The 27,871-nt window shown below is 47.3% G+C and overlaps 1 protein-coding gene across 1 annotated transcript in view; it reads right to left on the bottom strand.

Moving 5' to 3' along the window:
• Positions 1 to 27,871, bottom strand: part of DCDC2C (doublecortin domain containing 2C) — a 149,744-nt gene that overhangs the window by 113,116 nt on the left and 8,757 nt on the right. The window contains exons 3-4 of the mRNA XM_017541994.2: positions 11,320 to 11,396; positions 1,250 to 1,378 (exon numbers count right to left, since the gene is read on the bottom strand). Coding sequence (XP_017397483.1) covers positions 1,250 to 1,378; positions 11,320 to 11,396 — 206 coding nt within the window. The remainder of the gene's footprint in view (positions 1 to 1,249; positions 1,379 to 11,319; positions 11,397 to 27,871) is intronic.

The raw sequence follows: 27,871 nt of genomic DNA, 5'->3' as shown, positions 1-27,871 counted from the left end.
TTGTATACTCTTGATGGACTGACCCTTTTAACAATGCAGCGACCTTCTTTATCTCTTGCTGGTTTTTCACGTGAGGTCTGTTCTGTCTGATGTAAGTTCAGCTGCCCCTGTTCTCTTCTGGTTTCCACTTGCATGGGATATTTTTGCCATCCCTTCGCTTTCAGCCTGAATGTGGTTAAAGCTCAAGGCCAACTCAGTGATCTTCACGGCCACCTGGCTCAGCGCCCATCTCTCACCTCCCACCCTCAGTCCATCATCATGACAACCGCTGTGAGCTTTCCTTCACGCCAGTGGGACTCATGGGCTGCAAGACAGCAAGCCCCTTGCCTGGTCTGTAAGATACTCATGGGACCTGCCGCTTCTCTCACAGCAGTGCTGAATTTCCTATGATGACAGTGGCGTGCTTCCTCAACATGCTCTGCCTGTTTGTGCCTCATCGACTCTCACAATCATAATCACAAACCCCAATTCATGCTTACTATGCATCGAGTGTTACGCTAAGCACTGTACATACATTAGGACCCTTGGAAGTAGGTATTATTATTACTTCCAGTTTTCCAGATGACAAAATATGCATCGAGAGGTTGGAAATGACCCGGAGACAACAAAGACACGGACGGTGGAGAGATTTTCCTCCACGTCGGACCCCCAAGCCCATGCAAGAAGCCATTACACACACCAGCTCCTTCCCACATGCCCTTCTGTCCCATGGAATTCAGTTCCCTCTATCTCTGCCAAGACTCAATTCAAACACCAGCTACCACAGGCCTGGCTCCGCCAGACCAACTGCAGCTCCTCTGCATGCTCCTCCGTGGCTTCCCTTTCTCCCACCCCAAACTCTACTCCCGAGAACTCCACCCCCAGCTAGTTCCCAGATCTAGGACATGTCACAGGCAGAGGGCCAGGAGTCCATGTCACAGAACACGAACAACTGCAGCATTCTAGCAACTTGAATGGTTGGCCCAATCAGCAGAGGTTTCAAGGGAGCAAGACTCTTTTCGCAAGGCTGTATTCTCTACCCCTACCACATGGCAGATGTTCCATGGTTTGTTGAATGAATAAATTAATGAGACAGGTTAAAAGTAAGTATGGTACCAAGATTGAGAGAATACCATCTGCTTGAAGAATTAAAATTAAGAGTTTGTGGTGAATCATTTTAGACCTTGCTGGTCCGGTCAGAAAACTCTTATAGAAGAGAAGAAACACAAGCTGCCACCCACGGCCGCCCTGCAGGTGAGAGTGTCCTTACTTCCGGACGCCTCCTAGAGGGAAGACTTTTTCTCCAATCATGGCCAGCACGATGTCCCAATCAGACAGACTAAATTTGGGTATAATAATTTTTGCAGGTGGAATAAATAATCTTCCATTTGTAAAAACACTGTAAGCATAAAAAGAAAAGCATCCATTAATACGTTATGTTTAAGGGGGAAACGTTGAATACTCAAAGTATATATATACATATATATAATAAATCCATATATATAAATATAAATAAATATATATATACACACACAGAGGATTCACTAAGCAGCCTCCAATACTGCATATCTTACCCTATAGAGGACCTTATCAAGCCGCACAGAATGTCAAGAGCCTGGTGACGTAGAGGTATATATATACACATATATTATGGTTTTGTTGTAGACAAAAACCACAACAGTGGGCTACAGAAAGAGCATGAGTGAAGGTGCCTTAAGGTTAATAGTGGTTGTGAAACAGGAAAAGTTCCCTTGTCCCCCTCAGAGTACGTGCGATGGGGGTGTGGCTCAATTCTTCAGTGCCCCGCTGCTCAAACCTCCAGGAGCGCATACAGACGGGCAGGCTGTGAGGCCCCAGCCCCACAGTTATGACATTCTGTGCAGCTTGATAAAATCTGGGCATTTCATAAAGCCTAAAATGCCCAGATGAACAGGACATGACTCCACTGTTTAAAAACACGTCTTCCACGACTGTGATGGGTAAAATGAAAGAAAATTGTGTCCATTTGGAAAACAGGCAGATAATTTCACCTTAAAGAATGTAGCTGTTTTCCCTTTCCCTGGAGCCAAGATCATCTCCCAAAGAAAATTATATGCATTCCTTTGAAAAAGTAACAGAAACGACTTATTTCACTCCTGAGTTTTAGGGCAGCTTCGATGTGATCTTGTCGGGGGCAGGGGGGTTGTTTATTATTTCTATGTGTTGAGGGAAAGGAAATACTTAGAAGATTTTTGAAACCCAATACCAAGTTAGAAGTGTTCATGAGACTAGGCCGTAATCAGACACTTGCAATAGTTTCAAAGTCTTGTAATTCACATTAAAATAACATAAAATACAAGGTGTATTTGTTTAAGTCTAAAAATAATAAATGTTATCATTGATATCTTTTAACAATACAGAAGCTCAACTTTGCAATTCTGGTTGCTAATTTTTTTACATTATAATTTACTGTTACTGCCATTTTGTCTTTTTCCTTAAATTCAAATAACTTAGAATTTGAGAAATACCTCACTTTAAGGTAAATATAAATATTAATTTAATATGTTTGTCACAGTACAGAGAATCCATTTTCTCTGCTAAGGTTTTGTGGCAAAACAGACTTCCAATCCATCCAGAGTCCAACTTCTTCCACAGTTAAGATGCCACCCACAAGAAGTCATAAACAGAAATGTTCTCTGAAAGTTACAGCATCGCTTATCAGCATGCTATTACAATCACAATAAAGGTTTGCTACAATGTTTTCAACTATTGGTTGTCTTACTTGGTTTAGGCTGAAGCTTTTTCTAAATATAGATTACTGACAGGAATAAAAGTAGTAAATGTTTAAACAAGGTCTTGTTATATTTTTGTCTCAATTTTTAAGAAATTTAATGTATAGTCCTATCCTGAGTATTGAGACAGAGGCATACCAACCCACTGCGGATGTAGTTGGAAATCCGCACAGTCTTCTTGAGGGACACTTTGGCAAAATAGGTCAATGATATAAGGGATCGATAATCACTGGCCCAGTCATCCCACACCACGAAATTCACCCCACAGAAAAGTGGACAAAGACTTATAGGTGATTATATTTCTCATGGAATTATGTATGAAGCCAAAAATATAAAATGTCTAAGTATAGATGACTGGTTAAATAAATGATGTCACGGTCACACCATAAAGTATACAGACATTAAAAATTATTTATGCAGAATTTATACCTACAGGGGGAAAAGGGTCAAATACAATTAATGTTGTAGACAAAACCCACAACAGCGGGCTACAGAAAGAGCATGAGGAGTGAAGGTGCCTTAAGGTTAATAGTGGTTGTGAAACAGGAAAAGTTCCCTTGTCCCCATCACAGGGCATGCGAGGGGCATGTGGCTCGCTTCTTCAGTGCCCCGCTGCTCAACCTCTAGGGAGGCATACAGACGGGCAGGTTGTGGGGCCCGACCCCACAGCAGTGTATAGGCATACATGTTTACAGCTCCTGAAGCCCTAGTGGGTGTGTGTCGCAGGGTGCTCTTTTCGTTTAGCCGTCCGTAGGTGGCTTGGGTTAATCTGCTCAATTAGACCCCTCCCTTCTCGAAAGGACAGAGGAAGGGATCCTCTCCTGAATCAGGGTGTTAGGATCCACTGTGGCCCCAGGGACCCCTTTCCTCTTGTCTATGTTCCCTGACACTGTGTCCGACTTCCCTAAGCTCTCTGCTTCCCTCCATCGGGCACCCTTTTAGCCAAGGGCACCGTCAGCTGTTAGGCAGGACTCCTCCTTCTTTGTGGATCACAAACTCCACAAATGTAAGATGTATTTGGATGCAGAACCCTGAAAGATAGAAATAGAGCCTTCCATGCCACTCCCCAAGATTCCCCAAAATCATTTAAAACCAGAGGGACTTGAAAGGTACTGCCCCATATTTCTAGTCCATGCCACACTCCCATTCCAGCCTCTAAAAAGCCAAATGGAAAAATGTCCACTGATCTAAGATCTGAGACTGATCAAAACATTGTCAAACCGAGGTTTTTCTTGGTGCCTGACACTAACACCATCCTGGCTGTGATCACTTCTGACACGCAGCATTTCACGGTCATCAATGCGTGCCCTGCCTTTTTTAGAATTCCCTGTCACGAAAATTCCTCGTGCTTGTTACCTTCTCCTGGGAAGATGAACCATATTCCTGGACCATTGTGCCCCAAGGATTTACTGAGGCCCCTACCTACTTCTTACACACCCTAAGTGCAAATCTGAAGGAGGTAAAATTCCCAGGAAATGGCTGTAATCCAATTTGTGGATGGTCTCCTCCTGTGTTCTGAAACTCACAACAGCTCCCTTCTGTGCACTGAATTCCTCCTTAGGGCATTTGCAAAACGGGCCACGGAGTGGCTGGACACCAAGTTCAATTATCCTCTCTGTGTGTCTGATATCTGGGCTATGATATCTTAGTCACACACACACACACAAAAGACCAAGTTTCTAATCCTCAACATTTTCCTTACCTGGAAGCAAAAGGACAATTGGGGGCTGGGGCGGGGGGTCTTATGGGATGCTGGAGGATGTGGACACCCAGTTCCTCTCCGACTGCCTCCTCTTTTTAGGCCACGACGAGGGAGTCAACCCTGGACCCAGCAGTAAGGAATCCCCCATCTAAAGACATTTTTCGAGAACCTGAAGGGCTCTCTAGTTTCACCCCACCTCGAACTTCCCAATTACTCCCTGCCTTTGTCCTTCTTTGTTAATGAAGGAGAGGATCATGTCGTGGAGTCTCATCCCCAACACATGAAAAGCTGGGTTGTGAGCGCTTCCATCGAGCTCAGGAGTTGAGGCAAATCCCCCACAATGAGCCAGGGCTGCAATCACCAGTCTCGTTCCGGCTGTGTCTCACTTGCAACTGGGTCACCTATTGGACACACGCATTCCTCATCCCATTCAGACCTTACGGACCCTGCTGCTTAATGGGAATACAGCATTTCTCTGTGGCCAAAATTCCCTCTTATGAAACCTACTGCTTTCCTCCCTCACATAACCATACTATACCATCAAAGCCTTAATCCTGCCCTTGCATCCATTAATCATGGACGGGACACCCATGTCACTAACATCAGATGATCATCTCATCCTAGATTAGATTCATCAGAAACCCCTCTGCCCTAAGCAGATCTCACGCTTTATGGCTCCTATCTCTGGAGGGAGGATGAACTGTTCCCAGCTGGATATCCCATCACTGATCAGCACACACCTCTTGGCTATTGAGTCCTGCCGTGTGTTAAATCAGCCAAGGAGGCTGAATGAATCACTCTCACTCGGGCTTGCATGAAGACGGAAGGAACGAAGGTGAAACATCTACGCTGCCAGCCGCCATGCCTTTGGGGCAGTATGTGATGTGGGTGCTACGGAAACGGGGGATTGACGACAGCAGCCAGTACCTGAGTCAAACAGCAGAACTTCTGGAAGCGCTGTTATTACCGCAGCAAACTGCTGTTATTAAAACGGAGGGATACAGTACAAAGAAATCAGATGAGACTTGGGGAAATAAACGGGCTAATAAATAAGCCAAACTGGGACCGCTTCCCCACCGCTTGGGAAACCCACAGGGTCTCCTGGCCTTGAGCCCATACCGCTGGCTCGCCCTTCAAGGCCCCGGACCCCTGGAGGGGTTATTCGTCCTCTGCTACAGTCTGAATTCTGTGTCCCCTCACCCTCCAGTTCACGTTGAAACCAAATCCACAACGCAAAAGCATTCAGAGGGGAGGCCTTTGAAAGGAGGCTCAGTCATGAAGGGCTTAGGTTCATGACTGGGGTGAGTGCCTTATACAAGAGGCCCCAGAGAGCTCGCCTGCCCCCTCTATCAGGGGGACACAGCAAGAAGGCACCTCTGTGCAGCAGGGAGCATCCCTTGCCAGACGCCAAACCCGCTGGCACCTCCATCTCAGCCTCCAGAACTGTGCGCCCAACACTTCTGTTGTTTATAAACTACCCAGTCCCAAGTGTTTTGTTATGCCAACCTAAGCAGACCCCTCCCGTGAAGGAAACAACTTCTTCAAGATGCCTCCCAAGGAAATAACACAGGAGCTCCACATGCCCCACCCAAGCCTATCGCCAGAGTCACTGTACATGGCTTATACCTGACTCAGCCCAGAAAGGTCCAAATGCAGCCTGTACCGGACAAACAATGGCTTGAACCCCTTAGCTTTTATCTGGACCAAGCAGCTGCCCCTCACATCATCTGCCGGAAACATGGCCCTGGGAAAATTCTAAACATGGGCTGAGGAAGCGAAACAGCTTTCCCTGGCCCCCTCCTTCACTGACAAGCAGACTTTATCCAATTACCAGAGTCCCAGTAGCCAATACGTCCCCAGTATGTCTCCACACTGATCTGCATGTTTTCTAAATGGTTAGAGGTTTTTCCACTGCCAAAATGCCTCCACGATGTCAGTTGCCAACATTTTCCTGGAAGTAATCTATCCCACTTGGGGTATCCCCTCTATAATTTCTAATGAAAGATCACATATTACTAGCAAAATTATACAAGCAACTAAAAATATAACACATTAGTCGAAGACTCCACTGCCCTTACAGCCTCAGTCATCAGGCCCCTTAGGAAGAGCCCATGGTGTCCAAAGTCCAAGCTGGCTGAGCTGGCTGAGGAACAGGGCTTTCTATGGGTGTCACCCATCCTTCTTTTGACTCCCAGATCCTCACCCTATCCTCCTCAGACACGGTCTCCCTTTGAAACCATTACAGGAAGACCATGAGAATGCCCCACACCTACTAGCTAACAAGGGATTTCAATTTAACGCAGTCTGACATCCTCAGACACTGTTGGGAGTTAACTAAATACACACAGTCCTACAATCAAGGCCACCTTTCCTCTCAAACTCCTTCATCAGCCTTTATACAATTTGCAGGTATGAGATCTGGTATTTTGGAAATGCCACCAACAGGAAACTAACCTTGAACCCACACAAGAAGGACCTTGTGCTGTTTTGTTCATTGCTGTCCAATTACAAGGTGTTCAACTTTTGTCCATGCCTCATGGCTAAAAAAAACATATAAGGATGATTCAGACTGGAAAGCATCCAACCAGAGATCCCAAACCACAGTTGTACCAACAGCCTCCAGCAGCAGATGACAGCCAGAGGCAGACAACTGTCCCAACAACTGCGGAACCAGCAGGTGATGCCACGACACGGGTGGCTTCTCTCCAGATCATGGAGCAAGAGCCCACAGATGCTCCTGCCTCTTCACACTCCCCAACAAACTAAATCTTCTCCTACGATTCCCGCATCTTCCTCCCAATTGCATTGACTACTCCTCACTCCCCAGAACCACATCCAGCCTTCTGCTGGGCCCTCCTGGTTCCCCCAGTCTCACTCTGCCTGCAAGCTCCTAGTGCGATCACCACTCCCTCATTCTCTCGGCTCACCAGGCAGCCAATGAGACAACAGGTGAATTCCTGGGTTTGCACGCACCGCCCCTTCCCTACTCAGTCCTGAAACTGGGAACCCCTTCATAGCGGCCTCGTCTGACCCATAAATAAGGTCCGGACAGGAAACATCCCATACACACCACCAGAGCAGTCCCCTTCTGAAGTGGCACAAACTGTAACTTCAGGTCCCCCAAGCCTGGGACTACAACATGGCCTCGTGAGCTCAGGGAGGTGACTGTTCACGGGAAATCAGCCTAATAGACTTGGCCTGTCTGTGGGACACAGGGAGCCCTTCATGTCCCTGTGGTAAGACACTTTCTATTCTTATGAAACAGGAGCTCAGTGTGGGGGCCAAGCTCCCTTTAGGCATCATCTTCCTTCAACACCCCATGATGTCAACATCACAGGAAATTATTTGGCAAAGTAACCAGGCAAATGGAATTGCGGGTTGAACGTGACTAAAACGCGCAATCAGCGAGAAGACAATAGTCCATGGTTACTTTTCCCCCTCTGGGGACTATGCCCGGTTAACCCATCAAGCCTGTCATAACCAGTACAGGCAATAACCAATAACCTTATGCTCATCATTGTGTATGATGTGGTCATAAAACTTAGAAAGGGCAACCAGCCAGTGGACTGGGTCCTGTCATGTGACCCATGCCGACCTTGAAATGGCTAAATGTGACAAACTTCACAGAGGAGACTCAGAAACATGCATGCTGCCCCAGCTGCTGGTCCTGAGACTTGTGGACCAAGCAGTGGTGGACAGGGAGCCACCTGAAGTGGGACCTGCTGCCCGAAGCCCACCTAGTAAGGTGGTCTGTTCCTCCCACAGCACCCTCGCCTGTGACGACAGATACACTACAAGATTACAAAGGGAGTCAGCAAAGCCAGCCCCAGAACTGGAAGATTCTGTCTCCAACTTAGGACAAGCTGCGGCATCATTAACCCCCGAAGTGTCAGCACTTTGTAAACGACTTCACAAAACATTCTAGCCTCAGACTACTGACTGGCAACCAGGGAGGTGTTTGTGCAGAGTCAGTCCTCAGTGCCACCTGTTTGTAGGTAACACTCGAGAGCAAATTTGTCAAGAGACGCTCACAGCAAAGGCTCACACCCAAGACACAGCTGATACAGCTCATACCCTCCAGACCGACTTGACTCTCCTTTAAATCATTTCCTCCACTCACTGGATGGTTTACGGCGCTCCTTGAGAGACTCACTTTCTTATTTTTTTTTTTTTTTTGATTGACTTTGAAAATGCAAAGCAAGTGTCATTTCTTCTGTGAAGAGCTTCATGTTAGAAAATAGGTTTAACTATACCCTTTTTTTTTTTCATTTAGAGGCAGGGTCTCACTGTATCACTCAGGATTGTCTCAAACTCCTAGGCTCCAGTGATCCTTCTGCCTCGGTCTCCCACAGGGCCAGGATTACAGGCGTGAGCCACCGTGCCTGGCCTCTGGCTTCTTCGCATCCGTCCCAGCGGTCATGCCTCCATCTCCCGATGTATACCACCCTTGCGGGAGGGTTGTGCTCCTCGGCCATCTCTCAGCTCCTCCTGAACACACAGCAGTTGGAAGCAACAGCTGGACCCTCGTCCTCAAGTCCCCTTATGACAGGCAGTGGTTGTCCTATAAGAATACACCTGCTCTCCCTCACGAACAAGACGAGGGGATGAGTGTCACAGAACTCTGGCCTATGACAACTCTGCCCCAACTCGGCACCAAGACAACCAACTCTAGCCCGTGTCCAGCAGCAGCAGGCCACGGCCACAGGGTGACCCCAGCCCCACCGCTAAACTCCCACCTGAAAAACCCAGAGCTGCCAGGAACATGTACTGTTCGTGCCAGCCAACACCTGAGACAGGCCTCTGACCGCTCTTTCTTAGAGCATTGACAAATATGTGTCTCTTGCAATGACACGTGTTTCCCGCACCTAAGACCTCTCCCTTGAACTGCAAGCCTTAGGCAGGACGGGGCCTGTCTCCCAGCCTGTGACGGAGGACAGAATCCTAACTTCCAGAACTGCCAGTCAGTGCCAGAACCCGAGCTTCCATCTGCGCCTCGACCTCCAGATGACTTCCAACCCATGCACTCACCACCAGCTCTAGCCCCAGGTGACCCCATGGCGGGAGCCCCAGGTTCTGCCTCCAGTGTCCAGCTGCCGCGGACACAGCTCACCAAGCCACTCACCCCTCGCCGACCCTCCTCAGCCAGGAAGGGTCACGGCCCACCTCTCTCTCCTGAGCCTCTACGCCTCTGAAAGCCATCATAACTATTGTTTATGTGTTTTTATAGTTACAAGGACTCCAAGGAACATCACCAGGATTTTTCGTGGTAGGAAGGACCCTGCACTCAGATGGATATTTGGGTCCATCTAGTGGAACTTCGAACACTCCGAGACAAAGCATGGCCAACGCTGCACGAGTGGGTGGCTTCTAATTGAAAAGGATAATCACGTCTGTCAAGTGAGTGAGGCTCACTGATGGCCTGGGTCACACCCACAAAATGTGGCTTTAGCGATGGTGTCTTTGGCGAGAAGGACCCACAAAGCAACGATGTTCCCTGAGGTTGCCATACGTTCTGCAGGAAAGATATCATTAACAAAACTTAGAAATACTGTGTCATTTATTATTTCAAAACAGCTCTCAGATACATGAAAGATGGCGTGGAAAGACGTTGCGTATTTAGGTGGCCCCCTTGCAGAAGCTTAAAGTAAGGTATTTTAAAGAAATGGCCGTTGAGATTCTAAGGAAAAGTGCAAGGAGCCAAGTCTGGCAAATTCACGGTCACCACCTTTCCTTCATCTTTCTCCTTCCCAGCCTGGGGATCTGTCAGGTGAATCAGGGCGTTTCCAGCCTCATGAGCCTCCAAGCCCTTCCCTCTCGGGACTGAGAGGACACATGGTAGCAGTGACTCCCACTCACACAGGGCTGGGATGAGACACCACTACTGGTACCCCCACATGAACAGCTCAGGATTCTCTGGAAACTCACTAAAATTCCTTCTGTTTGGACCAGCACATGGTGAAATGGAAAGATGTCCACATCAGGGCTTTTAATCACTAGAATACTAAAACATCCCAATAAGAGGACATGGGGAAGAGCTGTCGATCAGAGAACTGCTACGCTGTGGCAAGCACCATGGGGCTAGCCGCAAACATTCCCGAAGCTACCCCTACCAGAGCGTGCCGCACAGATATCCCCAGCCCTATTTTCCACAGCGGGAGACAGCCCCAGGGTGAAGCAGCAGGTGCAGGTCCCAAGCTGATAAGAACAAAAGCCGGGATGTGAACCGACATTGAGTTTGAGTCAAATGCACTGTCTTTTTCCAGCCCCAAAAACATAATACATACAGAGCTCACAACTAGTCCCATTGCCTTCCGCGGAGCGCCTCAGTGCCTGGCGCTACCAGGGGCATCCCAGGGCAGTGGCCAGCGAGGCTCTAATGCATTCCGCTCCTGCAGCAGCACCTGGCTGGGATGTGCTTTAGCCCGCAAGGGCCTTTGGTAGCAAGAGGTCATGGGGCGAGGAAACAGCTTTTAAGTTTCCCTTCAACGTGCTGCAGCTGCAACTGCTACACACAAAAAAAAAAATCAAAACAAAATTTAAGAGCCTAAAACTAAGCTGTGTGTACGAAGCTCTGCTCTTCGCATCCCCAGGTGAACCGTTCTGCAGACAACGGCACTGGGTTGCTTTTCTTTTCCAAAATCAGGGCTCAAGAGGAAAAAGAAAAGGTAGCACCTGAACAGCTGAAGCAGAGAGAAGATGATCTAGGAAAAAGAAATCAGCTGTCGGGGTGTGAGAGCAGGAGAGCGTGAGGTGAGGAGGAGTAGGAGGGACAGCAAGGACGCTAAGGGGCATCTGTCGGGATAGAAAGTCTTGTTTTTAGGCAGCTACGGCGCAGTTTGATTTTTTCACCCATAATACTGTACTCACTTTATATGTCGGGATATACGATGATATGTTTGCCACTTGGAAGGCACATTTATATCACAATGCACCACCGGTTTGATCTGAAAAAGGAAAAAATAAGCCTGAGAATTCAGTTCAAATTAGCCAACACTTGCTGAATTCAACAGTGTGCACAGCACTGCCCCAAAACATAAGCAAAGGGGGAAATTCCTTTGTCACTAGAACACGCAGGGGCAGGTCCAGGAGGGATGCAGAGAAAGGCAGGTCAGGTGCTGGGAAGGAGACCCGGCAAGTGCGGCGTGAGGTGATCAGGGCTGAGGGCTCTGCACTGCACATGGGGGAGGTGCAGGATGCGGGGGCTGGGCCAGCTGGCAAAGGTGCCACCAAAGGCCGGGCATCCATGCTAGAGAGGCTCCCGTGGTGCCCAAGAAGCATGCATCAATGGCCTACTATGCCCAGGAGGTTTGCTGGCCAAGTTATGGGGCCCCAAGAATGGACATGTCGCTTCTGGTTCCATCCCAAGACTCCCACCAGAATGTCCTAGCCAGCAGGCGGAGCACCTCCGCCTTCTCTCCTGGTTGCTGTGAATGCAGCCTGAGAGGCCGGCCAACCGCTATGCATGGCCACAGCCTGTCTGAGGTCCACCATGGATGAGACAAAAATGGGGAAAAGAACTTCTGAGACCTGTCCTAGGTAAGCAGAGCCCGTCGTCCTCACAGCTGTCCTGTTTAAGAGTGTGCAGAAAAGCAAATGGGGAGGCTCTTATTGGGAAGGGATGTTAGCCGCTCTCCCGTGCCAAGTGCCAAGATCCCGACCCACTCACAAGGCTGAAGCTCACCGAGACACCCAGCACCTCAGGCCTGGCCTTCCTCTGAAGAGCTGCTCCCCTGTCCGCGTCCCATGTCCACATCCCCTGCCCACCAGGATTAGAAGCCTGGGTCCCTTCACACCTCCCACCCCTGGATTCCGCTGGATGGGGACCCAGTCTGCCTCTGCCCACACATCCACCGCAGCCCCACTGCCTGGCTCACACCCCCCAGCTCTCACCTGGATGCTGGTGACATCCACTCAAGGGCTCCTCACCAGGGTCCCACTCTGTCACCTCCCATGGACACCAACGACTTCCCCACAACACCACTGGGCACAGTCTCCCTCCTGACCCAGTCAGCAGCCTCATCACTGCACCCCACACCCTCCATGTTATGCTCCTTCAGCCACCCTGGCCCCCAGCCAGTCCATGTGCTTCCCAGGGCCTCTGCTGCACAGTGAGGGCCTCTGCTCCAGCCCCCACAGCCTCTCCACCTCCAGGGCCCCCCTTCACTGCCTGTCCAAGGACCAGCACTGGGAAGCCACCTCTCAGCCGCAGCAGAATCGATCATGCCTCCTGGCACTCAGCCGAATTCATTCGGCGTCCTTCCTACTGCCTACTCCACACCCACCTGGGAAGCTCCCGGCACAGACACACGGTGGCACGGGCCCTGCCCCATTCCCAGAAGGTCGGGGGGCCTGAACATGTCAACAGGGCCTCCTTCCACGTCTAAGGCTGCTAATCCACGCCCTCCTCTCCAAGCTGCAGCCCCCTCTTCCCTCCCAACCAGACCCAACTTAGCACAGAAGAGGTTCCAGCAGCTCAGCGTCCAGGAGTCCATGCCGATGAGGAGTTCAGGTGGGACAAATGTGTCCCTCCCTCAGTTCCCAGCTCTGCCTTGAGACCCAGCTCTTAAACCTCATCTCTGGCGGGGTCCTGCTGCCTGCCCACTTGCCCACTCCAATGCCAGATCAGCAGCTGAGGGGCTCTGCTCCCCGAATCAGACACAGTGGTAATAACTTTTCCTGCCTGGCCCAGCAAGGAGGGTCCTCCTGGGGCCCTGCTCCTCTGTCTCCTCAACACCCAGACCCCGCCGGGTTCCACAACTCACGCACAAGACCATGAGACGAACCCCTTAACCTATTAATGTTACAGGAGCTGGACTACATCGACCCAAGTTGAATAATGTCACCTATAAAACCTTGGCCAAGAAGAGCACCCAAGCCATGCACCCCAGATGCACAGTGAGTAAGAATGAGCTGCATACCTCATTACAATGAGAGCTGTGTTTTGAAAGAGGAGGGGGGATAGGAGTTACTCTGGGTCTCCTGTCCCTAAAGGAGACCAGGGAGGTGTGTCTCACCGGGGGGCTTGGGAGAAGGGTGAGAGGAACCGAGGCAGCCACAGCTGCCACTGAGAGGCCATTCTGGCACCTCACTGAGATCCTACAATGCCTTCTGTCAGAACAGAGGGCTGCCCGAGAGGCAGCCTGGCAGAGGGGAAGACCCCAGGCTTTGGAAATGGTCAAACCTGGATTCAAATGCCAGCTCTTACTATCCACGTGGTCTGGAGAGGCAGCTATGCCTCTCTGAGCCACAGCTGATTAAGTTTTAGAATGGGGGTCATCATGCCTTACAGAGTTCTTATGAGAATAACATTGAGATGACAATGAGATAACATGTCACAAAAGGCACAATGCAATACCTATAACAGTAATAAATATTCAATCCAATAAATATGAGAATCCCCCCTCCCCGGACACACACACACACACACACAGAAACACAGACAGAGACAGAGAAGGGGGGAGGAGGGCTGTTCAGGCACCTCCAGGTTGATATGACCCAAATAGAATTTCTGATTTTATCTGTAGCCAATGGATCAACCCAGGCTTCCCCACCTCAGAAAATGGAGCCACCCCAGCCTCATTTGTTCAACTCTAAACTCTGGTGGCATTCTTGGGTCTTCTCATCCTTTATGCCATCCGTGCATCGTCAGCTCGACTTCAAAGCCACACCTCTGACCCTTCGCTTCTCACCACCTCCACCACCTCTCCCCTGCCCCACGAGGATCCTTCCCTCGTGGCACGCAAAGCAGCCTTTGTAAACACACATCAGAAGGCGGTGTGATGCCCCTCAGTGAGGCCCGCCCTTGCCCTACCTACCCCCAGGCTGACCCTCAGGCAACTGGCACTGGCTGCCTCTCCACCCTGCCTCCGAACCCCTCCTGGCCTCCCTGCACCCCGGACATGCTTGCGTTCTTGCAGTCCTGAAACACCAGCCTGTTCCCACATAGGACCTGAGCCTGGAACGTCCTCACCGATCTTTGCCTGGTTTGCCCCTCTTACGTTAAGAAGTCACTTCGATGTCAGCTCCTCAGAGAGGCTCCCCCTGCCTCCATCTGAGCACTTCGTACTGCCTCTTCTTTCTTGTTTGCTTATTTGCTTCCATCATCCTTTTGTAGAATGGAAGCTTCCAAGAGCAGGGACCCTGTTGTCATGTTCAACCAAGTACCCCCAGTGCCTGAATGATGAGTGACCCCTAACAGGAATTCATAACTATTTCATGACTACAAATGAATAATGAATGAATGAATGCTACCATGACAAGGGAGGAAGAGCTCTGCTGCTCTGGAAAGGATTCCAGGAAAAGAGGCCGTGGAAGAATGTGGAAACGCACAACTACATCCACTTCACCCTGTTATCATACTATATATAAAATTAAACACACCTGCACACTCATATAAAAAACCAACACCGTGAGTATCAACAGCAAGCACAAATTTACAGAACTCGTTTGAAAACAAAACAACAGAAACCATCCTCTGCAACATTCTATTAAAATACAGCCACTCTAAGAAGCAGCTTTCTGCTTGATTGCATAAAATTACAGAAACAATGAGCTAATTGCCCTTTTGAGGTGTTAATGATTCATTAACCCTGATATCACCTGCCTAATTAAATAACTCCAGCAATTAAATAATGTGATTCTGGACATTTTTTTTCTCTGTACTTCATAAAATAATCTCCTGAGCAATGTCAAGCCCATATGTCTGATGGTGATGACAGCCTCATTCACACTTGTCAGAGCCAAAGACTCACACCACTCATCTGTGCCGAGAGGCTGAAGGACGCTAGGAGCTTTAGACCTCTTCAACCAAGGCAATTCAACCAAATCCAAATCAAAGGTGGAAGACTCAAGCTGACCACAGGTATATCTCCCCAAGGAGCAACCACTGGTTACTGAATACTCACCACGGATCAAGCATTGCAGTAGACTCTTTACCTGCATTCATACCTAACCCTCAACATAACCAGGCAAAATATCTAGGTAACAAAGAATCAGAGAGGTCACATAATCTTCCCAAGAACACAAAGCTATTAAGTGTCCTGGTATGATAAGCCATCAAAAACATTGTATTTTACTTTTTAGCAAAATGAGTACTGGAATCCAAGCCAATGTAGCCTAGTACTCGGGAGCCTGTGCTTTGAATCATCCAGGATTCCAGTACTGGCTCTGCCTCTTACTAGCTGTGTGACCTTGATCAAGTTGTATAACTTCCCCCGAGCCTCAGCTGCCTCCCGCATGCAATGCTAATAGCAACAGTGCATGCCTCATAAAGTTGTTGCCTCCAAAGTGAGTAGCATGAAATGAGATAACGCATTGTCAAGTGCTTAGCAGATGACTGACATGAAGGTTCAGTTGATAACAGTGTATTAGTTTGTTCTCACACTGCTGATGAAGACATACCCAAGACTGGGTAATTTACAAAAGAAAGAGGTTTGATGGACTTACAGTTCCACATAGCTGGGGAGGCCTCACAATCATGGCGGAAGGCAAGGAGGAGCAAGTCACATCTTACGTAGATGGTGACAGGCAAAGAGAGCTTGTGCAGGGCAACTCCCGTTTTTTTTAAAACCATCAGATCTCGTGAGACTCATTCACTAACACGACAACAGCACAGGAAAGACCCGCCCCCATACTTTTTTTTTTTTTTTTTTTTTTTTGAGACAGAGTTTCGCTCTTGTTACCCAGGCTGGAGTGCAATGGCACGATCTCGGCTCACAGCAACCTCCGCCTCCTAGGTTCAGGCAATTCTCCTGCCTCAGCCTCCCGAGTAGCTGGGATTACAGGCACGCGCCACCATGCCCAGCTAATCTTTTGTAGTTTTAGTAGAGACGGGGTTTCACCATGTTGACCAGGATGGTCTCGATCTCTTGACCTCGTGATCCACCCGCCTCGGCCTCCCACAGTGCTGGGATTACAGGCTTGAGCCACCGCGCCCGGCCTCCACTCCCATAATTTAATCCCTCCCACTGGGCTCCTCCCATGACACATGGGAATTGTGGAGTTACAATTCAAGATGAGATTTGGGTGGGGACACAGCAAAACCATATCAAACAGCAATTATTGTGGCTTTGTTGTTGTTTTGTCTTGGGCTCCAACGTCCCTGCTTTCTCCACCTCTTCATGCTGCTCCAGCTGCCCTCCACGAATATCCCCATGGCCCTTTCCATGCAAAATATCCAACTAAAGCCTGCAAAGAATCTAGCATCAGGAAAGGATCACAGGAGGATCTCATGCAAAGTAAATTGTTCTGATCAAGCTCTCGTGTATTCAGCACCACGCGAGATGAGTTAACAGAGAAGGCTCTGCTGAACAACTGTGCAGCAGGTGCTTAGCCTGGGAGTCTAAAGAGACACAACTGCCACCATTCACAGAAACCTCAGGGAAGTGCTGTAGTCTTTACATTTCTTGCCTCATTTGTCAAGAAAAAGGTTACACTGGATCACCCCAAGGTCACTTCCAAGTCCCATTATGTGATGCTGTGAGTCAAAGAAACAATCAGCTTTCCTGTCTCCCCAAAACATCATGGAGACTTCCTAGGCTAGCCATTCTGAAACAGTGATGTAAGGAGTGTTCAGACACCAGAAATCTCCTCCCACCAACCCCTCACCACTTCCTGGAAAAATGTGGCAAACCTGGGCAAACAATGCCTTCCACAATGCCCTGTCTCTGGTTTCACACGGCACCATGGGCTGTGCAGAGCAACTCCCATTTTTTTAAAACCACCAGATCTCGTGAGACTCATTCACTGTCATGAGAAAAGCACAGGAAAGACCCGCCCACATAATTTAATCGCCCACTGGATTCCTCCCATGACAAAAAATATCCAACTAAAGCAGGAGGACAGGCAACTGTGGCTGAAATGGTCAAGGGGAATTGTTCCTCTGCCTTCTTGGTCATGGTGATAATGAGGTTTTGTATTCCATCTTTCAGAAAATGTTGTAGTTCTTTTACTTTAAAAAAGAAAAAAAAGTGGGGTTTTACAATTGACTTCACCGATTTCATGTGCTTTGTAAAGTTCCATCACCATTTTAAAGGCTGGGATTTTGCCTCCACTGGAAAGCTGGGAAAGAAGCAGGTGTCCCAGCTCGCCAAGCCCTGTACCCCTGACTGAGATGTCCTGTCTGGGAAAGCCTGTGTCTGAGTTCCTTTTATGTCCCTCTAGGATGGTGCCTGACCTGAATAATGATGGACCCTGGTTGGAAGTTGCCAGAGCTAGCGGAGCTCTCCACCATCCAGGCTAGCATCCCCATGCTGCTGATGAGAAGACTGAGGTTCAGAGAGCAGTGACTTCTCTGAAGTCAGCACAGCAGTGCCCAGGAAGCTAAAGCCAAGACCTTTGCTCCTGATCAAGGGTGTTTGCCCCCTCACTGCTCTTCCTACGTGGAATAAAATTTGAATTTTTATATTTCAAATCTTATTTGTTCAGAATGTATTTCTTTAAATTGAAAAATACTTTCTCTTTTCTGAAGCACTCTGAATTACCAACATCTCCGCATCCCTAAGTTTCTCTTCTCATCACCATCATCACCACCCCAGCAACCTTAACCCCCTTCTCAAACAGTGGGGAGCACACATGCAAAGCAATTAACTAAGCAACAGGTATTCCTGAGTGGGCAACATTCAGAAGACACCCTTCCGTTACACCTTTTGTGAAAAGAAAACGGTAACACATGCGACCAGCCACTCCTTCTGGCTTGATGTTAATCACCTACATTATCTGCACAGGGTTTGATGACAGTTACTACAAGGAAAATAACTGAAAAGGAAGAAAGAGGGAAGATTGAAACTATCAGAGTAATAAGCAGACAAAACCAAGAACAGAAGAGGTATGGCGAGTATAGGGGCATGCAACTTCCACCTCATCAGCACAAATTTTGCAAAAGTTAATTGCTCCTTTCTGCCAATGGTTGGGTCATATACTTACAGCAGAAGAGCAAAGCTGCTGACAAATGTTGACCTATGGATGGCGAAGAGATACTGATGATCTGTGCCCAGCCTAGGAAGAGGAAGACGTCTACAGGGGAGTCAGCAGGGAGGTGAGAAGGGAGGAAGCGAGACACAGTAGGACCGGCCAATCTGCTGTTCGAAAGCCTCTTCCCCCTGAGCCTGACACTGAAACTGAAATCTCCAACACTGGTTGCTCTTTGGGCCAAGGCACTATCTCCAAAATGCCTCTGACAACAATGCAGAGAAAGGAAGTTAGCTGTCTGTCAACACAGCAGCAGGGATCATGCACAAAGGCCTGAGCCCTGGAAAGGAGGGGCGTCTAGAGGAAAAGGACATCCCAAAGAGAAAAGGGGGACAGTGCTTGGGGGAGGGAAGAGACTCCCCAAAGAGACGCATGCCTCCCGACACAATAAGACAACAAAAACTAGAACAGGCGCAATGAAGTAGAAAACAGGGAAAAAGTAGAGAAAAACAATAAGCCCAAAGTTGGCTCTTTGAGGAGTTCAATAAAATTAATAACCCTATAGATGGACAGATAAGAAAATAGAAGATAAAATTATATCAGGAATGAGAGAGGAAACATCACTTCAGAGTCTACAAATATTAATTGAATAAGAGAATGTTATAAACAACTTCATGCCAATAGATTCCACAACTTAAATGAAATGAACAAATTAAAAGACACAAACTAGTAAAGTTTACTCAAGAAGAAATACCTAAAGAGCCATCTATTTACCAAAGAGTTGAATGTAGAGTTTGTAGTCTTCACACCAAAACAACTCTAGGCCCAGATAGCTCCAATGGTAAATTCCATCAAACATTTAAGGAAGAAACAGTACCAATTCTAGACAAGCTCTTTCAAATACCTTTCCATCAAGACAACTGCAGGTCTGGATGGTATCACTAGTAAATTCTACCAAACATTTAAGGAAGAAATGATACCAAAACCAGAGAAAGACATTACAAGAAGAAAAAAAAAACAAATCAACATCCCTCTATGAACAGAGACACAAAATTTCTAAACAAAATTTTAGCAAATAAAATTCAACAAATATAAAAAGGATACTCTATGATCACATGGGGTTTGCCCCAGGAATGCAAGGTTGGCTCCATGTTTGAAAATCAGTTCATGTCACTTTTACACTGTTGGTGGGAGTGTAAATTAGTTCAACCATTGTGGAAGACAGTGTGGCGATTCCTCAAGGACCTAGAAATAGAAATTCCATTTGACCCAGCAATCCCATTACTGGGTATATATCCAAAGGATTACAAATCGTTCTACTATAAGGACACATGCACACGAATGTTCATTGCAGCACTGTTTACAATAGCAAAGACCTGGAACCAACCCAAATGCCCATCGATGATAGACTGGATAGGGAAAATGTGGCACATATACACCATGGAATATTATGCAGCCATCAAAAACGATGAGTTTGTGTCCTTTGTAGGGACATGGATGAACCTGGAAACCATCATTCTCAGCAAACTGACAGAAGAGCAGAAGATCAAACACCGCATGTTCTCACTCTTAGGCGGGTGTTGAACAATGAGAACACATGGACACAGGGAGGGGAGCACTATACACTGGGGTCAGTTGGGGGGAAATATGGGAGGGACGGTGGGGGGTGGGGAGTTGGGGAGAGATAGCAAGGGAAGAGATGCCAGATGTAGGTGATGGGAAGGAAGGCAGCAAATCACACTGCCACGTGTGTACCTATGCAACAATCTTGCATGTTCTTCACATGTACCCCAAAACCTAAAATGCAATAAAATAAATGAAAAAAAAGGAAAATCAGTTCATGTAATTCATATTAACAAACTAAAAATAAGAAATCATATGATCATCTCAACAGACATAGACAATGTCCTGCCTAGTCCAATTTAAATCCTAATCCTGTATCCCATTGAGAGTTTCTCCCCTTAGCTCAGGCCTGACCCAGCTGGACGTGGGAAGGGTGCACGGTTATTTCATTGTTTCATAGTATTTTACTCCGCCTTCAACCTCCTACTCATCTTGGCATCAGAACAAGGGAACGTCTAATACAACTGGAGCTACTGTCATCTGACCCCCTAGCTCCTCTTCCTTGGCAGGTATCCAAATATGGCTCTTTGGGGAGGGAGGGAGGTTGCAGGCTTTAGTAAGTTCCTCTGAAAACCTCACAGAGACTCCACGCTGGACTATTCCTGATGCGGAATATTTCTGATACCTTCCCCAGTTGACTCTTATTTCAAATCACAATCCTTTGCTGCATCCCCACAGACCTTTACCGTGGCTGGCAATGATTCTTAAACAGCTCAAGTCTGGCTACCTTTGAGGCATCGACTTGCCTCCCAGGGAAAGGCACACACCTTTGCCACAGCATCTGCCCAGAGGGGACAAGTGCAGTTTCCACAGCTGCTGTCATCCCAAGCTGTCTTTACAGGCAGCACGGAGCCCACCGTTCTTCAGGTGCCTTGAGGATGACAGAAGCAGGTGCCTCCTCCACACTCACCTGCAAACCCAAACCCCTAGCACATGGGCTGGGTTGTCCCAAGCACACTCTCATCCTCTCAAGAGGTGCTTTATCCTGCAGCATCCGACCTGGTTCCTCCCACCGCACCCCAGCGCCCTGAGCTATCCTCTGGAAACTCACCTCTGATTTGAAGGGGCATGAAGCACCCACAGGGAGGAGAGAGAAAATGCCATAGCATTCACTGCTCTCAATAGTTTCTTCATTCAATAAACTTGCTAGCTTACAGTCCTTATATAAGGTTTAAAGGGGCCAGTTTGGTACCTGAAGCATCTTTGACGTTTTTACACCTGATGCTTTGGAACAGGGGGAGTGTCCACCAACATTCCAAGACATCAGGCAAAGCCCCATCCCGCCCTCTATGGGATGGGCTGTAGAGGCAGGGGGATGCCTGACACGGCTGCCCCATCCCCATTATCCTGACCTCCAACCCATGTCTACCCTAATCTTCACTGTGACCCTTCAGCACACTGGGAAAGGCAGGAAAGAGACAGACGGCAGCTCCAGGTCAGACTGAAGAGCAGAATGACACCCAATGTGGACAGCCAGAGGCTTGGGAGGCAGCGGGGAAGAGCCCCTAGAGAATGAAAATGGGTGCACCAAGCCCGCAGGGTTTTGTAAGGCGCTCAACAGGAAAATCCTCTGCCCTGCACAGTGCTTGTTTCAGAGTGGGTGCTCAGTGAGGGTCTGCTCAGTTCCAGTGTTGACTGCATGGCGATGAAAACTGACCCCCGTCTTCCCTATGCTGCCCCCCAGTCCACAAGGCACTGAACTTTCTCAGAGGGCAATAGCCAAGCATGTCCCGGAGCTGAACATAAGGAGAGGCTCACTCCTTGGGACCAACCTGCAGTCTGGCCACATGAATCTCATTGATGGAAATAGCCACACGCCTGATTTATGCATCATGTGCCCACAGAGGCACGCCCTGCTAAAAATATAATGAGAACTGATTCTCTCAATGCCTCCAAAATTGCTGCCTCTAAGAGCCAGAGAAGCTGTCCCATAGAATCAGACAGCCAGACAGTCTGTGGAGCCTATGGTTGTCCTGGTCAGCCTCACTCAGAAGCAAGGCCTCATCTAGACCAAGCCACAGAAGCAGCAAGGAGACAAGAGGGTCCCTAAGGCCCTGCCAACCTCCAGCCTTCCTGTAAGTACTCAATACTGCTTCATGCATTTATTCAATGCCTATTCATGGAGGACCCTCCTCTGATGGTAGGAACTGTGCTAAGAGTTAGGACACAGTGGTGGAAAAGACCAACACTACTCCTGTCGTCCGAGGGCTGGGAGCACAGGACACAGACAAGTCAACAAGCAATTACATCACCCAGTGCCAGGGGCTCTACTGAGACCAGCATGGGTACCATGGAAGCATAGGAGAGGAATGTCTGACCCTCACTGGGGAGAAAGGAGTCTTTCTGGAGGAAGAGGCCTTTAGATTGAGACCTGAATTATAAGCAGAAACCAATCCATTGAATTAAACAAGGCAGGAGGGACAGCATGCACAAAACCCTGGCTTGAGGAGGCGTGCATGGGGAGAGGCCTTTGGAAACTGAACATCCATCGAGGACTAGATCACAGACACAGAGTGGGGAGCAGTGAGAGGCAAAGCTGGAGAAGAACACAGGGGCCAGATCAAGAAGAGTCTTAAAGGTCATGGTGAATAATACAGACTTCACCTCCCTGGAGCCAAGAGAAGTGCCTTAATGTATGTGAACGAGGGAAGCAACGTGATCACACTGGAAAGGGACAAGGTTGGAAGCAGGGAGACCAGGGGAAGGCACAGACTCCTCCCAGATGACCAAGCTCCGCAGCCTCAACAAGGCTAGGAGCAGCCGAGATAACAGCAGGTGAGCCGACTCGAAAGTAGATCAGGAGGTGGGACAGGTGGGCAGGGAGGGACTAGGGGCTGCCGGGAGAGGTAAGGGTTGAGAAAAACGCCCAGGTTTCTGGTTTTAGGAGCTGGGTGGGCAGTTCCATCTTCTGGAATAGGAAACACAAAATAACAATTGGGTTTGAGGGCAGAGGCCAAACTTGGGCAATACAAGTTTGAGATGTCTTTGGGACATCCAAGTGACAGTGGCTAGAGATGTGGGTCCTGACTTTGAGAGAGACCTGTGCGTCTTCAGCACATGGATGATTATGGAAGTCATGGGGAGAACCGAGTGGCTGTGGCCTGAACTGCAAGAGAAAAGGATTTGGAGAGCACCCTATAAAGCAGCAGTGTTCAAAGCACAGGCAATGACGACAGTCCCACAAGTAAAAGAAAAAACAGTCATAGAAAATGAGAAGAGAGAAGAGCTTCCGAAGAGAGAGAAAGAAATCATTTCCAGGATGAGAAGGAGGACCACCTCAGGCCTATCAGCAGGGCCATGACCAGCAAGGCCCAAATGTTCGTCTCCTGATGATGGGTAAACAAAGTATGCTGGATCCACACAGCGGAATGGAATTCAGCCTTAGAAAGGAATGAAGCCTGATACACGCTACGACGTGGATGAACCTTGAAAATATTATGCCAAGAGAAGCCACATGCAAAAGGCCACATATCGCCTGAATCTATTTACATGAATGTCCAGAATATGCAGGTCCTATGGAGACAGCAGTTACTATTGTATATAATTCGATATCAATTTATATAATTATAATTCTATTATAATAATAATAATCCTCACCCACCCAAGGCCATTTCTCGATTAAGTCTCCCTGTTTTGTTCACATCATCAATTTTCCCTCTGCAATGGCTACTCCCATCATCACACACATGATGTCACTTCTTAGAAAAATTCTCTTGGCTTCGTCTCCCCCTCCAGTTGCCTCTGCGTTTCTCTCCTTCCTTTAGAGCAAAACTTGTTTAAAGAGCAATTTGTATCTCCCATCTGCCCACGACCTCCGCGTTACTAAATCCAATGGTCCCTTCTCAGTCTTCGTCTTCCTTGTCTGACCAGCAACGTTTGACACAGATGGCCCACCCCATCTCTCACCACCCAGCATCCTGCACTCACCTGGCCTTTTTCCAGCCCTCTCTGCTCCTTCTCACCTCCCTGCCCTCTAAGCACTCCAGGACCCTGTCCTCGGAACTCCCCTTTGTTCTGCTCACACTGAATCCCCGCATGAATTCATCATCACCAACGCCACCACACCGACCTGAATCCCCACTGTCCCTTGCCTGGATCACTGCAGCAGCCTCCTACTCATGGCTGTCAACATGGCAGCCAGGCACTCTGGCTCAAAGTCAAATGTCACTCCCTGAACAACAGGCCACGGACCTTTGCACCACCAGTTCTCCCTCTCAGGATGCTTTTACCCAAGATATCTAAATAGCCAGCTCCCTCACTTCTTTGGAGCCTGGACTTGAAAGTCACCTCCTCGATGAAGGCCACCTGGTCATCCTCTCTAAAATCAAACAGCCCCCAGCATGACATTTCATATCCCCACATACTCTATATTGTATGGATTTTGTTTATTGTCTGTCTCACCACCTGAAGTGCAAGCTCCTTGAGGGCAGGGATGTTTTTCCTTTTTGTACAACTGCTTCAAACGGTACCTGGTACATAATCAGTGCTCAAGAATTATTTAGTGAAAGAACCATTGGGCTTAGTGGACATATGCATATTATTTGATGATGTGTTGCTGCTCTGGTGCGATCAGCCACAGGAAAGCAAACACTTCCAAATACACAAGTGTTGGGATTAAATCTGACGGATGGATGGATGGATAGATGGATGGATGGATTGAAAGTTTAGAACACTGTGATGACCAGAATATATGCATAACTACATTTAACCTCTATTTCATAGATACAGTCATACCCATTAACTGAGCATCAGAGAAGTTAATTTATCTAAATGACAGTGCCCATGATATTTCCGCAAAGCTACAGCACCAGCATGGCAATGTGTCAGGAAAATTAAGGATAGCACGCAGCATTTGGGAGGTGTGGGGAACACCCAGTCTCACAATGGGCACAGATTTAACTTGGTATAACCTCTTAAGTGAGCAGTTTAGTAGGATATATAAAAATGTTCTCTAAATGTCAAGCAAAAGATGGCTGGTTTTAAAAACATAAGTCACACATCGCTTACTGCAATACTCTAAATCCACTAAGAAGTATTACAGGAGCCTATTTCTTGACATGTAGAGATTTCACGATGCATCATTAAATAGAAAGGAATTTCGAAAAAAATGTAGATTATGCTCCCATTTTGCTTAAATATATTTATAAAGCTAGAAGTATATATATGTATATAAGTATATGTGTACATGTCAAAAGCATATGGAAAAACAGTGGTTAATCTCTGAATGACAGGATTATGAATACGTTTTTCTTTTAAATTACATATGTTTTCTCATTTTTCTACAATGAGCATGAATTATATGGTACTTTTTCATTATTATTATTGTTCTTTAAGTTCTGGGGTACATGTGCAGAATGTGCAGGTTTGTTATACAGGTATAAGCTTGCCATGGTGGTTTGCTGCATCCATCACCCCGTCATCTACATTAGGTATTTCTCCTAATGCTATCCCTCCACCATCCCCCAACCCCCTGCTATCCCTCCCCTAGCCCCCAATCTCCCAACAGACCCCGGTGTGTGATGCCCCCTTCCCTGAAAATGGAAACAGAAGCTTCAAAAAATTGTGTTCCCAACAGATCAACAGCAAACAGTGGCCTTGCCATTGGCAAGACCACTAAGAAATATGGTGGAAGTGAACATTGGTTCAGCCAGATTGAAGGACTGCAGCCTGAGCTTGAGTCACTTGGACAAAGTTAAATTTTACTCTCCAGGCTTTTCAATAAGGCAGGAAATCATGTAAAACACTTTATTAAAATGCATATTTAAATTAATTTTAAAATATCTTTAAGTTAGATTCACTGGTAGCTACTGGTATTTACTGGTAGCTATGATCAAAAAAATTCATCTCAGCAAATCACATCCTTCTCTTCCATGACAAAAATGTGGTCTAAGTGAATGGTACCCTTGTTGTTAGTCCAGGATAAGCCCCCTGAAAGAGCAGAATTGGAACACATCCTTCACGGGGAAAAAAAACATTGAATTGGGTTTTATCTGTTCCTAGTAAATCTGCCCAAATCTCTAAAACTTGAGATTGCAAACCAGAAATGTCAATGTTGTTTAGAAGGACTACTGTAAGAGAAGTCCTTCCATTGAAGTAAGACCAAGGACGCTTTTCTCATCAAACCAGCATGACACAGCCAATGAAAGCCAAGATCGCAAGAGCATTTTTTGCTAATTTTCCTTGTCCCTCCATTTAATGAAAAGCAATTTCAAATTCATTATGTTGAAGTATTTTAAAAATCATTTCTATGATAATATTAAATGTATATTATAGTATTCTAATTAATTTTAAGTAAATTTCTACATAAATCAAAATCTCTTGGGAAGCTTCTTCAATTTTCCCACTAACATATTTTGACCAAAACAGAAATTATGTGAAAGAATAATTTACAGAAGCTAGGTCTTTCTATTCTGTATTAATGTATCACAAAATAAGACTAAATAACGCAGTAAAACATTTAAACATTGAATTTTTGGACTTGGCAAAAGCTTATGCCACATTGAATCTGTAAAACAGTTTACACTGGGATTCATATTGCAGGCAATAATGGATCTGAAATTTGAATAAGATGAGCTGCAATGTCAAGGCATTATGAATAATAACAGCACCGACTACTCACTGAGCTCTTGCTGTTTGTCAAAAGCGCCAGTCTGAGCGTTTTACAAAGATCTCACTTAATCATGCCCACAGTCTGAAAGATATCATTTTAGATCACTCCCTATGGATCTAACCCCACATGACATACCACGAGTCATTTAGCCATTTCTCTATTGGTGGACATTCAGGTTGTCCCCAGCTTTTTGTAATTTAGAAACAAAATGCTACTGTAAACATCCTTAAACCCCAGTGTGTGAACAGACCAAGGCCTGTCAAGCTGGAACCCCTGCAGAAAGGGCCGCACATGGCCTTAGCTTCCAGCTAGGTCTCCAGGAGCTTTTAGGGCTGAGGCACGCAGCTCCCCTGACCCTGGGCGCCCAGGATGCGGCTGTTCTCAACTTGCCCTAGAAAGAGATGGAGCAGCAGAGGGGGAAGGCCCTCATCCTGGTGCTCTTCCTACAGAAGCTTCCCCAGCCCCTCACGTGGTTCTTGGAGAACGCTGTGCCCCATCCTGCTGGCTTCCTGCATTTTCCCTGGGAGAACTGCTTTGTACCTTCACTCAAAACACCAGGGGGTGCCTTCCGCTGCCACTGCACACCAGGGTTCTCTCTGTGATGTAAGGGCTTGAACATCTATCAGAAAAAAACTCCTGCGGTGACTTAATTCTATGAATTAAATGGAAGAAATTCATTTAACACTAGCAAGTTGTACAAAAGCAGTCATGGGTCTTTCCCTGGGAAAAGAGTGGGAGAAATCCTGGAATAATTCCTAGAATGCTTGGTTTTAGTCCAAGCTCTACTGCAAACGAGCCTCCCAACTGCAGATGGTGCCTCACCTTTCTTGAACTCCTTATTCCTCTTTTAAATGGCAGGTATTAAGGCCTGCTCTGCCTCACTCGCACGGTTGCTGTTTTTCCATTTTTGTACATGAGACTATAGGTGTGAAAACATGCTGAGAACATAAGCCACACAACATTCCATGTTAAAAGAGAAGAAGCTTCAGGACATTGAACACGGTGATGAAGCATTCAAGGACTGACATGGCTCTCCAATGCCCAGTGTGACATGCAGGCCTCTCAGCCCTGGTTGCCTGAATGTGGTCACGTACAAAATCAATGGCATGGAGGGCTCACAAAGAAACCCATACAGTCCTAGCACTTGGCATCTGACCAAAGCATTTCTATTTCTGGAACATAAAGAAAACAAGCAAAGGCAAGTCTTTTTTGTTGAGACAGGGTTTCACTGTTGCTCAGGCTGGAGTGCGGTTGTGCAATCATAGCTCACTGCATCCT

The sequence above is a fragment of the Cebus imitator genome, unplaced genomic scaffold (genome assembly GCF_001604975.1).
Source record: "Cebus imitator isolate Cc_AM_T3 unplaced genomic scaffold, Cebus_imitator-1.0 Scaffold139, whole genome shotgun sequence".
NCBI lineage: Eukaryota > Metazoa > Chordata > Mammalia > Primates > Cebidae > Cebus > Cebus imitator.
The sequence above is the reverse complement of the archived record's forward strand: the minus strand, read 5'-3'. Positions and strand labels throughout refer to the sequence as shown.